The following is a 22,818-nucleotide window of genomic DNA, read 5'->3' as shown; positions in this document are numbered from 1 at the left end:
AAACCAAAAGAACAGATGTCACAACAGAACCAATCTTCACGATAGAACTGAAAGAGAAAAAAGTTAATTAGGGACTCGGTAGGGTAAAAAGGACGAAAGATGGAGAAAATAGAAATGGACTTCAAAGCAGAGTAGAGGAAATCGCTATGAACTTAAATGCAGTTGGGTAGCTATTGTCTAAAAGAATCCCTTACTTGTATGCATGCAATAACAATTTGTGGAAATGAGACCACAAGTTTAAAGGGGAAGGTGGTGGTTACATGGTACAATTTGAAGGGAGGAAAGGAAAGTCCAGAAGGCATACCACTATCACTTTTTTGTTAAAAATCAAACAAAAGAAGAACATAAAAACATAGTACTCTCTTATACAATGTGACAAATTCTGAATTTTTAACAGGTGACTTCCTGAACCTCAGTGGTCTTTGAAGATCCCTCCAAGTAAACATTTCCTTAGGAGTCTAGATGGAGAAGCAGAACCTCTCTGTGCTGCATGAGTTCGTTCTCATGGGTGTCACAGACCTCCCTGAACTACAGGCTCCTTTTTTTGTACTGTTCTTTCTCATCTACATTGCCTCCATGGTGGGAAATTTGGGCATGATCATCCTCACCAAGTTGGATAACAGGTTACAAACACCTATGTACTTTTTTCTCAGACATCTGGCTTTCATTGATTTTGGTTATTCAACAGCTGTGGGACCCAAAATGTTGGTAAACTTTGTAACAAGAGAAAATACTATCCCCTACAACTGGTGTGCCTTTCAGCTCTCTTTGTTCATCTTTTTCATCATTAGTGAGTTATTCGTTCTGGCTGCAATGGCCTATGACCGCTATGTGGCCATCTGCAGCCCCCTGCTCTATACAGTCATTATGTCTCAGAAAGTGTGCTGGGTATTGGTGATGATTCCCTATCTCTTCAGTGCCTTTCTCTCTCTGATCACCACTATCAAAATTTTCATTTCATCCTTCTGTGGCCATAATGTCATCAGTCACTTCTACTGCGACAGTCTTCCTTTGCTAACCTTGATCTGTTCAGGCACACGGGACATTGAACTCATAATATTGATCTTCTCAGCATTTAATTTGGTTTCATCCCTTTCTGTGGTACTTGTGTCCTACATATTGATTCTGGTGGCCATCATCAGGATGAACTCCGCAGAGGGCAGACACAAGGCTTTCTCTACTTGTGGCTCTCACCTGACAGTGGTAGTTATTTTATATAGTACTCTGTTTTTCATGTATGTACAGCCCAAATCTAGTCACTCTTTTGAGACTGATAAAATGGCCTCTGTGTTCTACACCTTGGTAATCCCCATGTTGAATCCCATTATCTACAGCTTGAGAAACAAAGAGGTAAAAAGTGCCCTTCAGAAGCTATGGAAAAAACGTGTGTAAACCGTGCGTGTGAAATGCAATAGAAAGTGGAGGTAGCTTACATCAGAAAGCTTGCCTAACATGTGCAAATCCATGATTAAAATATTGAGTCCTATAAGGATTAAATAATTGAAACAAAATTAGACCCAAACTGTGTATCTAATAAATTCGATTATATACAAGTACATATAATATTACTAGACTTGTAAATGCACTGGACTGTAAAAGCATAGTGAATTGAAATGTTTTCCTTGTCTTCGATATGCAGTTTATAAATACTGGCTTTCATTTGGTATTAATCTTGTTTTCACAAGTTCCAAGCTAGTGCCTGAATTCTGCCACTCTACTTACATTGACTCTGCCCTGTGAAATGGAAAGGACATATTCACGTATGTACCTCACCTTAGACTTTCATTTGGCCAAAGACATCCTAATGTATTGAAATGTGCTGTTTTTCTTTCCTATGTGACATCCATATAGAATTACATATCATGTACTGACATGCTGATATGTAAAAATATTATCCCTGTTCTATGTTCTATACATATGCTTTGCAATGAGTATTGATATAATACTAAATAATCAAAAGTATGAACAAGATCTGATCCATTTGTATGATTCTTGAATATCTGAGCAGAGAAATCAAAACACAGGCTAAAGCAGAGGCATCTGAATGTCAGTGTTTGCGCTCACATTTTTACAGTAGCCAGAACAAGAAATCAGTGTCACTTTCAACAGCTGCTGGATGGATAAAGACATGTGATCCATATACACAATTATCTTGGGCATGAAGAAGAGGGAGACTATTCAGAAATGAGCATTTACAGCACTGGGGATCATCGTTTTAAGCAATATAAGCCAAACTCATAAAAATGAGTATTTATATAATTCATGTTATGTGAATCTTTTAAAATTTATAAAAGTCGAAATGAGATTATTAGGAAATAGAAAGTTGAACAGCGGGCAAGAGAGGTGGATGAGGTTGTGTTATATGATAGTAAGTAAATAACATCAAAGGATTATATATATATATGCACATGTATGTGTGTGTACGCCACACTCACATACAGTGTGTAGTGTGCGTGAAAAATAATGAAAAATATTGTTTTGTAAAATTCACATGTATTAACAAAATCAATAAATGTATCAATAATTAGTAGACGTGATGGTCTATTATGTCTCTTATGAATAATTGCCGCCTTTATTTCCATTAAGTTTAGTAGTTACAATTTAAACAAAGACATATATGATTTGATTCAGGAAGCAAAACTTCAAGTGCAAACAGATACTGCTTAAACATGAGTTGAACAAAGACAACAATAGACATGCCAAAGAGAAGAGGGGAAAACCCCAAGTTCTCAAGATTAGGAAAAGAGAAGTTCCCAGGGAATTGCATAGCAATTGGTTATCTAACACCAAGTGGTCAGCCCTGAAAACATACATAAAAATATTATTTTTATGGACTGAGGTTCTTTTTAGAAATATGTGTGTATATACATGTACATGTATGCATGAAACAATTAATAAAAAGAAGCAATGAATTAGAAAGAGAAAAATAGGAATGTATGAGACGTTTTAGAGAGTGGAAGGAAAATGAGAAATGCTCTATATTAAAATTTCAAAAACAAAAGAAAAATGAATGATATAAAAACAAGATTGCTCATTAGCTATCAAAGAAATTATGAGCTAAAATTTTAAATGTAAATAAAGTTTATTACACAAATAGAATATGTTCATAATAGCAAAGATAAATTATCTACACATGTCACAGATAGACTTCATTTTTGTTCTGGAAATCACTGTATCATCCATGGTGAGAGCCTCAAGCACAACTTTGTTCCCCAATGTTTGCTGAAGGCAAGCCAACTTCGGATGGCTGCCATATGAACCTAACATATTGGCATTCTTTATATCTCCCACATCCATGATAGCTAGCACTCATGAGTGATTTTTCATATAAACAAAGCTCTTTTTACTCTGATTATCATTGAAGAGCCAACCTTACTATGTAGCCATTAAAATGCCAGGTAAACCTTAATAAAGCCAACCTGTGAAGTTATATTCCTTCTTTTGAGTTTTCTTTCTTGATGACAAGAAGAGTGGGCTGAATTTGTTCAGGTGACCATTCATGTATGTTAGCCCCAAACACAGTTGATAATATTCAGATGGTAGGTGAAGAATTTAAAAAGAGCACTGAGTTGGAGAAGATCTGAGAGTGACAAAACAAATTTAATCAGAATACATTGTATTGAAATCTCAAAGAACTAATATTTCTTTTGATCAACAAGAGACCCGAGCCAAAGTGTGAGGACTTCAGACAAGTGTGGAGAGTAGAGAATATAAACAACTATAAACATGCCATGAAGGCAAAAGACATGGCCTTGAGGCTGAAGAAGATAAGCATGAGACATAAGAAAAGGGCCATGTCCCACAAGAATTATCAGAGAAACTATATGAGACTTAATAGATGAGGACTGAATACTGAAGATGCCATATTGTAAGTTTAGAACTATGGACTCACTGCTGACACACAGGGCCCATGCTTGTAATGTTGACAATAGAGAGGCTAATACCATAAGCTCAGAGCTATCTACCCCCAAGAGTTACATTTTTCTTATAAGCAAATTTATTCTGAACTGAACAAAAACATAAAAAGAAACACCTCAGACAACTGGTAATACAATCATAATGGAGAACAGTTTGGAGCCCCTACCATCAAAACAAAATATGGAGGAATAGGTTAAGCATTGTATGACCCAGTTATTTCAGTTCAGGTTGTACATACAAAGGAAATAAAAAAAAAATAAGCATATCCAAGAAATACTGGTATACCCATGATAATGAAGATTTTTGTAATCTAATGCACATAAATAGATGAATGGTTAAACAATGTATGTATGCATGTATGTGTGTACATGTATAATGTTTTGTTATTTGTTGCAAAATAAATAGATCTGGACCATGTTTTGTAATATGGTACAACTCAAACACTCAAAGACAAATAAGAAATCCCTTCACATATAACAAAACTAGAAAAGTGAATCAACATAAATTACTAGATTGTTTGAGGACAGAGGATGGAACATGGCAACTAAAATGAATTCAAAACTTCTAGATCTCTAGATCCCAAAGCTATATGTCTCAATGACCTACTAAAATTTATATTAATTACTTTTCTGCTGCTATGATAAAAATCTACAATCAAAGTGATAACAGTTCATCATGGTGGAGAAGATGGTTAGAAAAGAAGCTGAACTCTCACATCTCAAACATCAGGACCAAGGGGGGGGCGAGGGAGGGAGGGAGGGACGGAGGGAGGGAGGGACGGAGGGAGGGAGGGAGGGAGAGAGAGAGAGAGAGAGAGAGAGAGAGAGAGAGAGAGAGAGAGAGAGAGAAACTGATAACTGAGCAAAGTATTTTGAAATTTCAAAGCCCACCCCCAGGGTTGTACTTCTTCCAGTAAGTTGTCAATGTGTCTTAGACTCTTAGATATACTGATTCAGTACCACGAACTAGGAACTCCATGTTAGATGCCAGAGCCCACAAAGGAAATTACCCTCCAAACCACTTGCAGCAACTTTGCTAGTAGTCCACGATCTTGTGGTGATACATGAATTAATGGAGATGGATTAAACTAAGTTATAATGGTTAGAAAATAAGAAGCGAGAGCTAACGGGCCAAGCAGTGATTTAAATAATACAGTTTCTGTGTATTTTTTTTTCAGGGCTGAGGAGCCAGGAACCAGCAAGCATCTCCTACAACAAAATAGAATATATTTTACAGGTGAAGTGGTGGTGGGTGATATTAGGAACAGGAGGGATCAGCTGTGTGCGGAGAAAATATTGGAGGAAACAATTGGGGCGGGCATTTCTAGCATGATGTAGAAACCTAAGGCAGCGGAAACTCCATGGAATCGATCAGTGTAACCCTAGCAAAGAGAACTAAACATGGAGCCTGAATTGGCTATCTTCTGTAACCAGGCAAGATCTCAAATGGAAAGATTAAGCTACCAACCCAGCCCCAAAACCTGTAGTTTTTCCCTGCTTGTTGAGAGATCTGGAACAGGAGTCTAAGAAAATTCTAATCAAAAAGGCCAGGGAGACCTCATCCAGCAACTGCTGGGAGCAGATGCAGAGTCTCAAAGCAAATCCTTAGGGGAAGCCCCAGCACTTATGAATATGAGGAGGAAGAAGGATAGGAAGAATCAGGGGTTTACAAACACCAAGAGAACATAGCTCACAGAATAGATTAACCGGGGTTCACAGAGGCTTGAAGACACAAAATCATTTTAAAATAAAATTTATAAAAATGAATCAAACTCTGAAGTTCAACTAAGAATATGAAAATCTTAATTTCACTTTATTAGCACATATTTTACTCATGTCATATGTGGAAAATTTATATTTTTATCTTACAACAATTGTCACAGATATACATTAAAATTTATAAATAAGCAAAGACATATTGGAATGTATATTTACTGTAAAGTATTTGTAAAAGTGGGACATGGAAAGAATGGCTAAAATCAAAAACACCAATGATAGCCTATGCTGGAGAGGATGTGGAATAAGGGGAAAACTCAGCCATTACTGGTGGGAATGCAAACTTGTGCAACCACTTTGGAAACCAGTGTGGCAGTTTCTCAAAAAAAATTGGGAGTCAACCTACCTCAGGATCCAGCAATACCACTCTTGGGTATATACTGAAAAGATGCCACGAGGGGTGCACCCACCCACGGAGACAGTGGGGCTGATCTATTGTGAGCTCACCAAGGCCAGCTCTGCGACTGAAAAAGCATGGGATAAAACCGGACTCTCTGAATATGGCGGACAATGAGGGCTGCTGAGAAGCCAAGGACAATGCCACTGGGTTTTGATCCTACTTCATGTTCTGGCTTTGTGGGAGCCTAGCCAGTTTGGATGTCCACCTTCCTAGACCAAGATGGAGCGGGGAGGACTTTGGACTTTCCACAGGGCAGGGAACCCTGACTGCCCTTCAGACTGGAGAGGAATGGGGAATGGAGTGGGGGGAGGGGGAGAGGAGAGGGAGGAGGGGGGAAAAGGGAGATGGGGAGGGAAATGGGAGGCGGGGAGGAGGCAGAAACTTTTTTTTCAATAAAAAGTATATTTAAAAAAATAAAAATAAAATAAAAAAGATGCCCAATCATACTACAAAAGCATTTGGTCAGCTATGTTCATAACAGCATTATTTGTAATAGCCAGAACCTGGAAACAACCTAGGTGCCCCTCAATGGAAGAATGGATAAAGAAAGTGGGGCACATCTACACATTAGAGTACTACTCAGCAGTAAAAAAAAAAAACAATGACATCTTGAATTTTGCATGCAAATGGATGGAAATAGAAAACACTATCCTGAGTGAGGTAACCCAGACCCAAAAAGATGAATACGGTATGTACTCACTCATTAGTGAATTCTAGCCATAAACAAAGGGCATTGAGCCTATAGTTCGTGATCCTAGAGAAGCTAAGTAATAAGGTGTACCCAAAGAAAAACATATATAGATCCTCCTGGAATTTGGAAACAGACAAGATCACCAGGCAAAAGTTTTCTAATTGTTGCCATATAATCTTTATTATTGTTATATAGAACTGTTTTTTTTTGTGTGTATAAAAATGTAAGTAATGGTGTGTGGATTTGTATACCTATCTTTCACTTTTGTAACTAATTTAAAGTTTCTCAAATATAAAAAATATAAACATTATTTAAAGTATTTGTGTAAGAGTAATCTTTATTACTAGCTATATTACTAGCAGCTAGCAACTGCTGTTGCTAACGTAGGCATAAAAATGCATCTTCATTAGGATACCATCAATATATCTTGTGCATACAATGATTTGGTTCTAAATATCTGAGTTATTGTTGAGTAGAGTTAATGAAGAACAGTTAATGAAGTCTCCTACAGCTCTCCTTACATGGGAAAATAAGTGTCTATTACATAATTATCAAATGTCTCATGGGCTCTGCTTGAAGGTTTCCAATGCCCACACAGAATTAGCAAATCACTTGCATTTGCCTCAGGAAGATTCCCAAGTGGGTATGAAAACCCATAAAATCATTCTAATGGAGCTGAGAACACACAGGGAGAATGTAAAAAAGAATCTTCATTAGAGGTGAGTAACCTATATCTTTTTCTGAAAATCCTCCTGGAGTCCAAGTGACAACCTGTTAGGGGTTTCAGAAATCTGGAATTTATGGTGTTTCAACAATCTACTTTGATAAGTAAAGTAAAAAACAACAGTTTTGGATGAATTCTGCACAAGGTATAGACAGAAAGGAGCCCATCTTTATTACTCTTTTATAACTACTTCACAGAACCATCTGTTGAAGAGACTAGTCTTTCTATACTGGGTGGCTTTGACATAATTTAGACATGCATGTATAGACTTAGCCCATGTACTTACTGTAGTCTGTAATTTAAGTCTCTACTCTGGGAAACACTTTGCTTGCTTTATTAAGGTGTTAAAAATTAAGTGCTGAATTCAGAATATGTGAGTATTCTAACTCCTTATTTTTCCTATTTGTTTATTTTGACTACATTTGAGACTTCTTTCATTCCATGTAAGTTTTATTATTGAATCTTTTGCTCCTTTTATATCTGCCATAGAGAATTGATAAGCTGGTTAGATTTCTAGATAAACTTCATATTAACATCAGCTAAAACAGTTCTCCATTAAATAAATAACATTATCACTCATTAAATAATTTTCTTTATTTCATCAATGTTTAATACTTCATTATAGATCTCCACGTGAAGCTTTAAAGTATGTCTGTTTCCTAATTAATAAAATAAGTAGCACACCTGTCAGCTTAATATTCATAAAACAGTTTAGGCAAATTTTCTCCCAGTGATAGAAGATTGTTCACTGAAGTATATACTTTTGTGCTGGTCTTTTAGTTATATTTTGCGGTTATCTTATATAACAATGAAATGACCTATGTCAGAAGTTTCATAATTTATATCTGCATTATTAACTTATAAAACAATTCTTTCATTGATTTAGCTTTCAAGACTTCTTTTAAAATATGAATGATCAAAACATACAGTAATATTATGCATAGGCTTTAATATTTAACCATAATATAATGCATGTTCATTCTATATAGTATAAAATATATTGAATATAAACATAAAATACAAAGTTATTACTGTTGGAGTCTAATGTATTTAATGATTGTCTTTATATTTCTTACCAGTATCGGTTTCCTGAGTAGTCAACATGGATACATACAATCTTACAGTGCTGAAGTATTTTATTCTAACTGGAATCACAGATCTTCCAGAGTTGGAGGCCCCCTTATTTGGACTCTTCCTCATTGTGTACATGATCTCTGTGGTAGGTAATTTGGGCTTGATCATCCTCACCAAAATAGACTCCAGGCTTCAAACACCTATGTACTTCTTCCTCAGACAGCTGTCTTTCACCGACCTTGGATATTCAACTGCTGTGGGGCCCAAAATGTTAATAAACTTTGTTGTTGATCAACCAACCATTTCCTATTATTGGTGCTCAATCCAGCTGACCGTCTTCAGTATGTTTATCACTACTGAGGTGTTTGTTCTGTCAGCCATGGCTTATGACCGCTATGTAGCCATTTGTCATCCGCTACTGTACACAATCATCATGACACCAAGATCATGCCATGTGCTGGTGGCAATACCTTACCTCTATAGTATTTTTATAACTTTGTTGACAGTTATCAAGATTTTCATTTCATCATTTTGTGGCCAAAATATCATCAGACATTTCTACTGTGACAGTCTGCCATTGATATCATTGCTGTGCTCAGACACACACGAAATTAAACTGATAATTTTAATCTTCGCAACTTTTAATTTGGTTTCTTCTCTTTTAGTGATCTCCATATCCTATATCCTGATACTTGTAGCCATTATCAGAATGAACTCTTCAGAAGGCAGACACAAGGCCTTCTCTACCTGTGGCTCACATCTGACTGTGATAGTTATATTCTATGGGACTCTATTTTTTATGTATGTGCAGCCAAAATCTACTCACTCCTTTGAAACTGGTCAAATGGCCGCTGTGTTCTATACACTGGTGATCCCCATGCTCAATCCCATTATCTACAGTTTAAGGAACAAAGAGGTGAAGCAGGCCATTCATAGGAATTGGGAAATGTGTTTGAATATTCTACTTAAACTGTAAATGTGTAGAATATAGGAAAAAAACACATGATAGTTTATATGTAGTATGACGAATATTTCTTTATCTGGGTAATAGTCTCTTATGGAATAGCCAAGGCTCTACAGAATAAGCCCAGGTATAGAGAAAAACATTGATTAATTCATATTGATCACTTTTATATGACATATATTTGTACAGTTTGCAATGTAAAGTTTTATTTGAATTCCACTTCCAAAAATCATGCAATATACTCTGTTTCTTGTTCCCTTCCAATAAACCAGTTAAGCGAAAAGTACGATCCCTTCATTGTACACTTCATCTCCAGTGCTCTAACACCTAACACTGTAAAATATGAAGCTTGCATATTTACATAATCACAAGTTCATATAGAATTCTGCTAGAGATCTCAGATAATGAAAGACAAGAGGAGCAAAGGCAAGTATATCTGTCTCTGAGACATAAAAAGAAAAATAATGGGACAAAGAATAATCTGGGACAATTTTTCTGTGTGAAATCTGAATACTCTCAACAGGTGCTGACTGTCTTCTGTGGGAGTTTAATATTTGTGTCACACTCACAGTCTCATTCCTATGCAATGAGACTTCTTTGTTTTACACCTTGGCATTCCCATTGCTGAATGCCTTGATCTATAGCTTGAGAAACCAAGATGTAAAATAATCCCTACAAAGGACAAAAAAAATATTTGTCCAATATATTTCTTAAAGTTAATGAGCAATGTGATTCTATTAAGTCATCATATGAATGTCACTGTTTCGTTTATGAGTATTATAAAGAACAGGAAGCCCATGAGGCCTCTATACATATTTAAAATCCCCTTGGTATGCATTATCACAATCAAATTGTCATAAATATAATCAGGGATAGAAAAGAAAAATACTTCCTTAAGAAAGAAAAGAATCTGCCTTACAGAAGCTTCTCAGTTTCAGTAGGTCCTATTTATTTCTTCTCTCAGTGTCTATGCTACTGATATTATATTTAAGAAGTGATCTCCTGTTACCAGCTGTTCAAGGTTACTCCTCACTTTCTCTTCTATGAGGTTCAGTGTGGCTAGATTTATGTTGAGGTCTTTGATTTATTAACACAATGGAATACTACTCAGTGATAAAAACCAATGGCATCTTGAAATTTTCAGGTAAATGGATAGAACTAGCAAAAAAAAAAAAAAATACCCCGAGTAAGGTAACCTAGACCCAGAAAGGCAAACACAGTATCTACTCACTCATAAGTGGATTTTAGACACTTAAGGTCTTCCTTTTCAACTGTAAAAGAGGCAGTGTGTTTCCATTCATTCATTGGATTAATTACAAGAGACAGACTATAACCTTATATTACCTACATTTGTAATAAAAAAAACATAGTTTAATAATTTGGATATAATTCCCAGCTAGTAATAGTTTAACTTGTAACATTTAATTTATATATAAACTTAACAGATCTAAAGAAAGTCTTAATAGTCAATAATTGTTATTTCTTTGTTCATGTTCTGGATGGCTAGAAGATATTAGTGCTCGAATATGTTGATTGATGAGGGCTTGTAAAAATCAAATAAGCTTAGAGAAATCTCAAACATGTACATAGAGCTATAGGCAACTAAGGGATTCTGAGAGCTGAAGAGACAGTCTTCACAGGATAGACCTCCCAGACTGGTTTTCCAATTACAAATGGCCAGTCCTTCAATCGCATGTGTACAAGAAACATCATTTGCATTGAGTATATTGTAATACCGTAGTTACACACACACACACACACACACACACACACACACACACAGTGTTGGGAGATGAACTCCAAATTCCCAGCACGTTCAATGACCAGGGACGAATGTGTGAAGTCCGCTCACTGAGGAAACTCTGACCACCTCTTTCAGATAAGTGGCCCAGGATAGCCTGAACTGTTTCTATTTATATAGTTACAACAGTTTTCATGAATAGTTTAACAATAACATTTATTTTCTTAAGTTTCTAGTAATAATTGCCAGTTTGTTCGTTTATTTCATTTTCCTTCCATCCCCCAATTTCCCCAGTGGTAGCCTAGTTAGCAAACTGTCTTTGTTGCTTGCAATATTGCTTATGATTTTCGCATTAAACTATGAATCAAGTACGTAATGGCTACCAGGGGGGCACTTACCTAAAACAGGTGGTCGGAGCTTCCTCATTGTGCTGACTTCACACACCATTTGCAGTTTATAGCATCATGCAAAGTGAAAGAAAGTTTCGCCCCTAATGGTTAATCTTTACCTCTGGTGAAGTCAGTTTTCACAGTCATCTTATCAGCCAAAGCTGAATCAATACATTCTTCATTTTATATTACCCGAACCTCTATGGGAGATATATCAGTTTTTTTTCCCTATCATCCTGCAAATTATATAACTTAAAAGCTTCTCTCCATAGTTGGCAATGTTTATTGCTTGTTCTCATATCCCCTTCCTCTTAGCTTCCTACAGTATTGATACTGCTATTAGAAATGAGGGCATTGTGGGTTTCTATGATTCTGCTCCATTCCCTGTCCCTAGACTGTTCCCATTGACTCTAATAGTAATATTAGACAGTATCTACTATTAGTATTTCTCCTAGACTCTTGTGGTTAAAACCATTCTCTCCAAAAAATTATGCAGATTTGTAATGTCACAAACTACTGTGACTCTTTCAGGATAGTCAAAAGATGTGAGAAAGGCAACATCCAGTTCTTGAGAAGGCTAAATTCGTGGTCACATTTGAAACAGGAAAAGCTTTAGGGGCTGAATCATATTCACTGTACACTTTCACCAACATGCTCTCTGGCTCACCCAGAGAATTATTAGGGGAAAGTTTTCCTAATTCAGCAGTGACCTCATATATGGTCCTAAGAAATTGAAACTATAAGCAACCAGCAATATGATTTGTGTAAGGAAAGCAAGGAGAGCAAGTAGTAAATATGCTCCTTTAGTCATTCCCAGAATTATACAGCAAACTATCCATCAGCCTTGTCAAAAGTGGGTTAAATTCTCCCCGTCTTTGCCACAAGGAGAACTTGTTCATGCTATTCTCAGGCCTTGTCCTCAAAAAAAGTTACATGGCTCCTGGCACACACACATACACACACACACACACAGATACACATCCAAACATGCCCACACATATGATACTATGGAACTTCTTGACTTGCCATCAAACTGTGACCATCAGGGTTGTCAAGCCTTCAGTCTAAGACTGGACACACTTGTACTCTACAATCATCCTGTGGAATTTTTTAGATTCCTTATGACACACATATAAAAAAATAGACATAGAGACAGAGACTCAGAGAGATAGAGAGACACATAGGAGAGAGTTAGTTTGAATCCTATTTGTTGAAGAGCTTTTAATGATTCACCTGTAATTAATGTTCCCAATTGACAATTATTGAGCAAAACAAGCATTGTCAAACTCTCAAATACTTTAGGGACAAGCAGCTAATTGCATGGCATTTCCTTAGTAAGTTTCATTAAGTCTCCAAAGATTAAAATAAATAAACTCATAAATTGTTCCAAGTAGTGCAAGGATATCATGACAGAACCAGATAGAAACTTCATAGATGTCATTGCAGGTAATAAAAATCAATGTTTTTATGATGTCTAATGCTAGATCCATTCATGATTTTTTTTTCAGTGATGCATGCAATGTTTTATATAACTCTGTAATGCTTACATATAAATAGCTCCCCATTTTTGTTACATTTATACTTTAAAGTTATAGTGTGAATCAGCAAAGATACATGTCCATAATAATCTTAAAAATCATGGCATTACTTTCAATTATTTAGTTTTATATAAGCACTTTGTCTCTAACAGGAAAGAACCAGACCAGATGAATCACAGCTTAAAAGATACCTTGTTAGCATTTTCAGCGGCATAACTATACAGCAACATAGATTCAACTTTCTTTTGAATGTAAATATTGAGAAATTGGATTTCCTTAGATTTTCTTTTTGATATTTTGATAAACACTCCAGAATTTTGTTTAAGTGGATGTACAGATGCAATTCTTCCAATTTTTTTTTAAAATGCAAAATGGGCATTTCATGCTCCATCATAAAAAGCATGATTAGGAAAATACTTGTATTGAAGTAGTCAGACAAATGTCAGTGCTGCAGTGTCAAGAATGAGTGTCCATTCTCTGTAGAACCTGACGAGCTTCAGAATAAACTTTAAAAAACAATAATAAGGGAAAAAGATAATAGTATAAGGATAATGATTTTCCTTTGAATAGAACTCAGAAAGAATATCTTTCAGTATTTGATAAATAGATAATTTTATTGACAAAACACAATATGCCTTATGTACTTAATGATTGTAGAAAAAGATAAAGAACAAGAATAACTTTATGCCATACGATATTTACTGTAGCTATCTGATAATTTAATCTGATTTAAACTTCTTTATTTCTCGTACACAAAAGAAATATGACTGGTAAGAGATAAGGAGGTCTCCTATCAAAAGCATATTTTAATCAGTGTACTAGCAAGTTGATTAATGAGCGGTATGTTTATAATAATAAAATGTATGCTTTTATTTTTCCTCACAGTTAACATAGAGATTTTTCTCAACCACTATTAGATAACAATTATTATTTCTGTGTATTGCTTATTTTGTCTCTTAAGGTGATGTTGAAATTCACAATATATTTAAAATGGAGACTAGTTTGTAGGTAGCATATACCTTCTTCCTCTGGCAAGGACTGTTGTTTATATATCCATAAGTATAATGAGCTTTAGAAACTAGCATTTTGTTACAATAAGCCTTTGTTAGAACTATAACTTAAGGGATAGCACTGAAAATATTGATGTATAAACATTCTACACATTATGTATGTGTGTGCACAGAAGTTCTAAATTTTTCTAGTCAAAACAGTTATTAAAAGTCAAAACATGAGATATATTTCCACATAAAGACTTTTAATATCCATTCTGATGTTTAGTCTTAAATATAATCTGTTTTTTAATTTATGTTTTCATTTATCTATTTGCTTATTGTGTACAAATAAATAATTGACTACATGGATGGATGTGCACCATGTGCATTCCTGATGCCTTTAAGAGGCAAGAAGAATGATGAGAATATCTACAGCAGGAGATAAGTAAACTGCCTTATGGGTGCTGTGAGGAAAACCTGGAGGAAGAGCACCAGCTGCCCCTAATTGCTGAGCTATCATCAGCCACTGCTCTTATTCAGTCAGACACCATCCAACATTTACCCAGTGTATCCAGGTTACAAGATATTCTAAAATAAAGGCTTCACAATGTTTTGCTTTACATAATAATTTCTATGTGTTTTTATTATTAATAAAATTATTTATTAATAATTTTATTAATAAAAATACTTTCCTTTGCAAATAGCATAATTGGGAAGTACACAGGTATCTAATTTACATTTGTTTTGCATGTTAAACTTTCTCCCAGGAGATAATGCAGAAAAGTTATTGGGTGAACTGATATATCAATCCAGAACAGAGTTTGCTACAATCCAAGATGGAAAAACATAACCTCACAGTGGTGACTGAATTCATCCTTATGGGCATCACTGACCGTCCTGAGCTGCAGGCCCCATTCTTTGGACTCTTCCTCATCATCTACTTGATCTCACTGATAGGCAACATGAGCATGATCATCCTGACCACGGTGGACTCCCGGTTGCAAACCCCCATGTACTTCTTTCTCAGACATCTCTCTATCACTGATCTTGGTTATTCCTCAGCTGTTGGACCAAAAATGCTAGTAAATTTTGTTGTGGATCAAAATACAATCAGTAATCATCTTTGTGCAACACAGCTAACTTTCTTTCTTGTGTTCATCATTTGTGAACTTTTTGTTTTGTCTGCAATGTCCTATGACCGCTATGTGGCCATCTGTAAGCCTCTACTTTACACTGTCATCATGTCACAAAGGGTGTGTTGGACGCTAGTGGCCGTTCCTTATTTCTACAGTGTCGTTATTTCTCTTCTAATCACTATAAAAATTTTTTCATTACCGTTTTGTGCCTACAGGATCATTAGTCATTTCTGTGACAGTCTCCCTCTAATATCACTGCTCTGCTCAAATACACAGGAAATTGAAATTATAATTTTGATTTCAGCGGGGTTTAATTTGGTTTCCTCTCTAGTGGTCCTCCTCTTTTCTTACCTACTCATTCTTATAGCCATTTTTAGGATGAATTCAGCTGAAGGAAGACAGAAAGCTTTGTCTACCTGTGGGTCTCACTTGACAGTGGTCATTGTCTTCTATGGAACTTTGATATTTATGTATGTGCAGCCCAAGTCAAGTCACTCCTTTGACACTGATAAGGTAGCATCTATCTTTTATACTATGGTTATCCCCATGTTGAATCCTTTGATCTACAGTCTAAGAAACAAAGATGTAAAATGTGCCCTACAAAAGTTCTTGAATGTATGTAATAATTTTTCTTAGTGCTATACATAATCTTGCAAACGGTATTATAGGCATTTTCTTTTCTATGTGTGTATCTAGTTTGATAGCAAAGAAAATCATCCAACATATACTTATTTATTGTTTTGAATGTTTTCAACCACTGTTAATTGTTCTAAATAAACTACTATGGAAAATGTGATTTTAATTGAAATTTGTCAAATTTTCTAAGACGCTTCATAAGTTTGAACAAGCAATGACTAGATATAAGTAATACTTTAATTTTAATTAGTTACCAGATTAAAAAAACTATATGGAAATGAAATGCTGCCTGTATACATCTCATTTTTATTTTATTTTATTATGTTACGGTTGAGCGGCCCTGGCTGCCTGTAACTCTCTACAAACACCAGACTGGTCTTGAACTCCTGAAGTCCACATGCCTCTTTCTCACCAAAACTGCAATTAAAGTAATGTACCACACCTGACTCCCATTGCCATTTTTTTTTTTAAGTAACAAAGAATCATTGGTTTTCCTCTAAGATCTGTGACCTCACTAGCCAAAGTTAATTAGCTGTGATTACGGTCATTATTTCTGTCTAGTTGGGCTGACCCTAAGCTCAAATAGAGAGCTACTAATTACTGTCAAGATATAAGTGCCACAATTTCATTTTAGGAAAAATACTATGGGTTGGCTGAAGTAGCACATGCCTTTAATTCCAGCACTCGGGAGACAGAGGCAGGCACATGTCTCTTAGTTCGAGGCCAGCCTGGTCTATAAGAACTGGTTCCAGGACAGGCTCCAAAAGCTACAGAGAAACCCTGTTTCAAAAACAAAACAAAACAGAAAATAAAACACAGGAAAAAATACTATGTCATTATGGAACAGTATTAAGGGAGGGAGCAAGATAATAAATGTTATGGATTGAATCAGGGTGGGAGAACGAGGGAGGACCAGGTGGGAAGGGAAGGGGAATGTAGGGAGAGCCTAATGAAATTTTCAAGTAACTGAGGAAACAGAGTTCCAACTGGCCAACTCTTGTCAACAAATGAAGTTTCCAGTACCAAGACTGGGTTACATCCAATTGAGTTGCTGGCCAAAGGGGCCCCACGGAAATCCGCAAATGACCCATGCCATGCTCTTGCAAAGACAGTAGGTTGCAATTTACAAACTGACAGCAAATCCCAGTGCTGAAGACAACGCCCACACAACTTATTGAACATAGAGAGGTCAAGCTGGTGTCTACATAGAAACTTCACCCCTCTACTCTAGTGCTTTTGTCATGAGAAGGTACTCTGAAGGCTATCAGTGAGAAACATATCTATCTCAGCCACAAGCCCTTTGATCTACAATGCTGGCCTGTCTGAATAATACACTAAGCCAATGGCGCACAAATCTTGTAGGAATAATTAACCCATAAGTAATTTGACTTAAGACCCACTCCAGGAAATGAAGCCCATACCCGATGCTGTTTGGGTGTCCAAGAACCTGAGACTAGGTAGCCCAGAGACCTAAAAGATAAAACCAAACTAGTATTATAAAGAAAAGTAATGATAAAATGACTCCTAATGATGTTCTGTTCTGCTATACTCATATATCAGTGCTTTATTCAGCCATCATCAGAGAAGCTTCCTCCTGCAGAAGAAGGATGGAGATCCCTACCCACACAGGAGAGGGAGAAAGGGAGAGAGAGAGAGAGAGAGAGAGAGAGAGAGAGAGAGAGAGAGAGAGCGCTTAGAATTCTTAGCTCTAAATTAAATGTCTTTATAAAATACCTCCTTGAGACCTGAGGGAACTCAACAGAAGAGGAGGCCAGGAATAGCGTAAGAGTCAGAATCAGAGCAGCAAGCGCGGGGCCTGCAGAGGTCTACACTAGACCCTCTGTGTAAATGTTATGGCTTTCAGTGTTGTGCTTTTAACGGGACTCCTGAGTGTGTCAAGAAGTGAGTTTGCGATTCTTGTGCGTTCTCTTGAGCTCTTTTCCTTCTGTTGGTTTGCCTTGTCCAACTTCATTGTAATGTTTTTAATTTATCATATTTTATATTGTTATATTTTGTTGTTACCTCTTAGAAGCATGTTATTTTTGCAAGAGGCAGAAAGGAAGTGGAACTTTATAAGGTGGGGAGGAACTGGGATAAGTCCTGGAAGGGGAAACTGTAATGAGTATATATTGTATAAAAAGAGAATCTTATTTTTGAGCAAAAGAGAAATAGTAAAATATTAAAGTAATTTGCTCAATAGTGTCCTAAAGCAAAATTTAAAAAGGAGTAATTTTAGCCGGGCGGTGGTAACGCACGCCTTTAATCCCAGCACTTGGGAGGCAGAGGCAGGCAGATCTCTGTGAGTTCGAGGCCAGCCTGGTCTACAAGAGCTAGTTCCAGGACCAGAACCAAAAAAGCTAGGGAGAAACCCTGTCTCGAAAATAAATTAAAAAAAAAGGAGTAATTTTAAAATTAAACAAACTATTGAAAAACTAAGTATACATTTTGTTTTCACTACTAATATAGAATATTATTGCTACATATAGAAAGTTGATCAGTACCTAAATCTAGGAAAATATTTGGAAATTAAGGGATGAAATGAGTTTGTAATAAATGGATCTGATATATGACATGGAGGGAATATTCTTTGGTGTTTAAAATATTTGGTATATCGATTAAGGATTTTCACAGTAAGTTCAAACAGCATACAGATTTTTACAACATCAATTTGTATGTTTTATGTTACATTATTATGTAAATGCACCTCAGTTCTTAAGCACATGGAAATCATATCAGAATTTAATATTGATATCATGATACTGTCTGCTATTCTAAGAACTCATTCCTTTATTCAGGAGGCCCAATAGTTGGGTACTCATTGAAATAGTTATTGTGGTGCAATGGTTTGCAAAGATTTCTCATATGCAAGGATAGACATGTGTCTCAAACTCAAGACAAAAGCTATACTTTAAATATTTTAGCTGTTATAATGTGGATTTCAGAAGGACAAAGCTGGATGTTCAGGAATTGTAATATCTAACTCACAAATGTAGGTTGAAGAATAAGTCTATTGTTTCCCATATGTTTTCCTGAGTCATAGTGTAAACAAAAGTCATGTGACAGCAATAATGCATGCATAATTATATCACGATTTTGAAAGTGTTCCACTTCTACAGAATCAAAGCACATTTCAAATCATTCCCCATGATAACTTTAATAATTGGCTGCCCTTAAATAAGTGGATACAGTATATTTAAATTTTTCTAGTCCCTGTGGAATTCACACAGAATGTTTACATTGTTTGTCTCCTCCACGGTCCCCTCTATATTCCCCTTGGAGAGTGCACAGTGCGTCGCAGACAATTAGAACGACACAACAAAATCTTAGGTCTCTAAGATGATCCAGATGTGATCATATGAACAAATTTAAAATATTTCCTCAGGGAACATCAAAGAGAACAAACAAAAGCATAAATTCTTGCAACTGAAAGAAGAAGTACAACGAATTTAGAAAATGAGAAATTACCCTTTGTCAAAGGTAAGCAATTTATTGTTTGGTATAATACACAGGTATGCTCATAACATGTCTGGTCTCTGGCTATTGACATTCTTTGGTTCCTTGAACTACATGACAAAAACACTGCATTAACCTGTGTTTTCTGTAGTTGCTTTGTAGCCTTAGAACATTAAATTTTATCATTTAAACAGGCATCCCAGATCTATTATATTTATGAGGAATGGTACGAGATATATCAATAATTCATCACTGGTCTCACACATAACATTATTTTTAGAAGCAAAATAGAATGTCATATTTACACATAAATAAAAATTTTTGGTGTGAATCCTTTATAATGATAAACAGGAAAATGCTATTTTTAGATTTAAAATAAACTGACTTTATTTAAGAATAGATATAAATTTAGACCACAGATAATACAAAGAAGAAATATATACAGGATAAAAGTTTCCTACTAGGGGGCTGGAGAGATGGCTCAGCAGTTAAGAGCACTGCCTGCTCTTCCAAAGGTCCTGAGTTCAATTCCCAGCAACCACATGGTGGCTCACAACCATCTGTAATGAGATCTGGCACCCTCTTCTGGCCTGTAGACAGAATACTGTATACATAATAAATAAATAAATCTTAAAAAAAAAAAAGTTTCCTACTAAAATGAGTACCTTTCAAAATGAATCCTTTAACATATACAAAATGTTAAGCAAATATGTCTTAAAGCCCTGTCACTTTTTCTATATGGTATTGTAAAATAATTATGCAAAAATGTACAAATAAAAATTTTGAATACTAATGCTTTACAGGAACGTTTCCAATCCTTGTATCTGAAAACTTTAAAAAACTGACTATTCTATTGAAAGAAACAAATATAAAATCATAAGTGCAAGTTGAGACACAAGCAACCAATACTTAAATCGTAGTGAAGCACACACACACACACATACCATATTTGTTAGCAAGATATTTTACTTATACAATATGAAGCACAATTCCATATATTGTGCTAATTATTTTCAGAAGAGTTTTCTCTAACAGACTAGAAGTTATTATTGAATGATAAGTGTTCTCTCAATTCATCATGAGATTTCAGAAAATTGTGCAGTCCCATTCACCAATTCACCCAAAATATCATGAGTAGAAATTATCATAAATATTAAAAATGATTACATATTTATTTGGGAATATTTATAAAGATATACAATTATGTATTTCTCCCCAACTTGGAATATGTCTCCCCAAATTTGGGAAAATTAAAAAAAATAATAGTCAAAATTTATTTTCATCCTTTCAATTTCTCAATCTTCAAAGATAAACAAAATTCCATACACAAAATCAGACAAAATGAAGTTTCATTATAAAGATCCAAGCCCTTTGTGTAAAGTAACATTTGCATATTAATATCCGTGTTTTACATATGTATATGATTGAAATATAATGATATGGAAATTTTTATACAGCAGCATATGTCTTCTGAAAATAATCATTTGCAAAGTAAAATAGTATATGCATTTATATAAAAGATCATGTGCAAATTTTTTTGTGAACAAGTATTTAGAAATAGCCATCCATCCTACAACTACAACTCAATAAAAGTTTAAAACAATGCTTGCTTCTTCCCAAGGACATAACTGGATGAAATGGGGCAAAAGAATACAACCTCTCTACCTGAGTTCATCCTGATGGGAATCACAAGGAGCTCTGAGCTTCAACTCCCCTTGTTTGGAGTCTTCTTCATCATATATGCTGTAACCGTGGTGGGAAACCTGGGCATGATCATTCTGACCAAGCTGGACTCTCATCTACACACCCCGATGTACTTCTTCATCAGACACCTGGCTTTCATAGATCTTGGGAATTCCACGGCCATCTGCCCCAAGATGCTGGTGGATTTTCTTGTGGATCACAAAGCCATTTCTTTCTATGCATGTGCCATACAGTTGTCATTCTTCCTTATGTTCATCATCAGTGAATTCTTTATTTTGTCCGCCATGGCGTATGACCGCTACGTGGCCATCTGCAACCCTCTGCTCTACAATGTGATCATGTCTCAGAGACTTTGCCTTGTGCTCGTGGGCATTTCCTACCTCTACAGCATCTTCCAGGCTCTACTGTTCACCAGTAAGATTTTCAGACTCAGCTTCTGTGGCTCTAACGTCATCAACCACTTCTATTGTGATGATGTTTTCTTGCTACCTATGCTCTGCTCAAATTCTCAAGAAATACAATTGTTGATCATTTTATTTTCAGCATTGAACTTGATCTCCTCTCTTCTGGTAGTCCTTGGATCTTATATTCTGATTCTGATAGCCATATGTCGAATGCATTCTGCAGAAGGCAGGAAAAAGGCTTTTTCTACCTGTGGTTCCCATCTGACAGTGGTTGTGGTGTTCTATGGGACTCTGCTTTTTATGTACTTGCAGCCTCAATCTACTCACTCCTTAGAAAATGATAAAATAGCTTCTGTGTTTTATACTTTAGTGATCCCCATGATTAACCCCTTGATCTACAGTTTAAGGAACAAGGAGGTAAAAAGTGCCTTCTACAGGGTATTAAAGAATCAATTTAAAATTAATACTTAATATTCAGTACTATGTATCATAATAAATTATAAAAACACAAGCACTATTTTACAATATTCTTTTGTTTAATCATGTCACTAAGATAACTTAGATATTTATCACATTCTTAATATGTTATATCAGCACACATTTTCATTTATTTCTTTTTCTATCCATTTTTAGAAGGCTTTTAACTTTTTTGAGATTTCCATTCCGTCTTAAAAACCCTTCCACGTAATTCTCCAGACTCTCCTTCAAATTCATTGCCTCTTTTAAATGAATTGTTATTGTATACATATATTTATGCATTATATATATACAAATATTCATAAATCTGGCCCTTTAAGTTTATGCCATGTTGCTTCTATCGTTGTGGAGGAAATCTTCTTTTTGTGAAATTTTAGTATGTAATCTATAAAATTCAAGCTATACCTTAGCTCTTTGAAATGTTCATTATGCCTGACACTCTGCACTACACCTTGCATTTTCTTCACTGTCTGCCTCCAATTCTAGTAACCTTTGTGATATTATTTTGAATTAAATTCCCATGTACATATGTGCATCATGTAATATTTTAATATTTCTGTTATGTTTCTTATTTTAATTAGATTTTCTATAAGAATTATTATAAATTGAAGTTAATACTTTCTATTTGAAAGTTGTATAACATTCATTATGCAAATGTATAGATGTGCATTGCTTAAGTTAATATAGAAGTTATCTATTAGATTATAATTTTTGAGACTGACAATATTTTCATGGCTGTGTACTCAAAAGAGGAATGCTAACTATGGTGTGCTTTTTAAATCTAATATTTAATATTCTCTCT

General features: G+C 35.5%; 4 protein-coding genes across 4 annotated transcripts; all 4 read left to right on the top strand.

Moving 5' to 3' along the window:
- Nucleotides 1-462: 462 nt before the first annotated feature.
- LOC126497778 (olfactory receptor 8K3-like) lies at nt 463-1,392 on the top strand. The gene has a single exon (XM_050135954.1). The coding sequence runs from the start codon at nt 463-465 to the stop codon at nt 1,390-1,392; it is 930 nt and encodes a 309-aa protein (XP_049991911.1).
- A 7,218-nt stretch (nt 1,393-8,610) lies between these two features.
- Nucleotides 8,611-9,558, top strand: LOC126497610 (olfactory receptor 8K3-like). Its single transcript, XM_050135746.1, has one exon. The coding sequence runs from the start codon at nt 8,611-8,613 to the stop codon at nt 9,556-9,558; it is 948 nt and encodes a 315-aa protein (XP_049991703.1).
- A 5,484-nt stretch (nt 9,559-15,042) lies between these two features.
- Nucleotides 15,043-15,978, top strand: LOC126497611 (olfactory receptor 8K3-like). The gene has a single exon (XM_050135747.1). It carries the CDS (start codon nt 15,043-15,045, stop codon nt 15,976-15,978), a length of 936 nt encoding a protein of 311 aa, XP_049991704.1.
- A 5,090-nt stretch (nt 15,979-21,068) lies between these two features.
- LOC126497634 (olfactory receptor 8K5-like) lies at nt 21,069-22,010 on the top strand. Its single transcript, XM_050135773.1, has one exon. It carries the CDS (start codon nt 21,069-21,071, stop codon nt 22,008-22,010), a length of 942 nt encoding a protein of 313 aa, XP_049991730.1.
- The last annotated feature ends 808 nt before the right edge of the window (nt 22,011-22,818 follow it).

The sequence above is a fragment of the Alexandromys fortis genome, unplaced genomic scaffold (genome assembly GCF_014885135.2).
Source record: "Alexandromys fortis isolate MF-2015 unplaced genomic scaffold, M_Fortis_MF-2015_v1.1 scaffold_23, whole genome shotgun sequence".
NCBI classification, from domain to species: Eukaryota; Metazoa; Chordata; class Mammalia; order Rodentia; family Cricetidae; genus Alexandromys; species Alexandromys fortis.
Note: the sequence above shows the minus strand (reverse complement) of the source record. Positions and strands in the feature narration are given on the sequence as shown.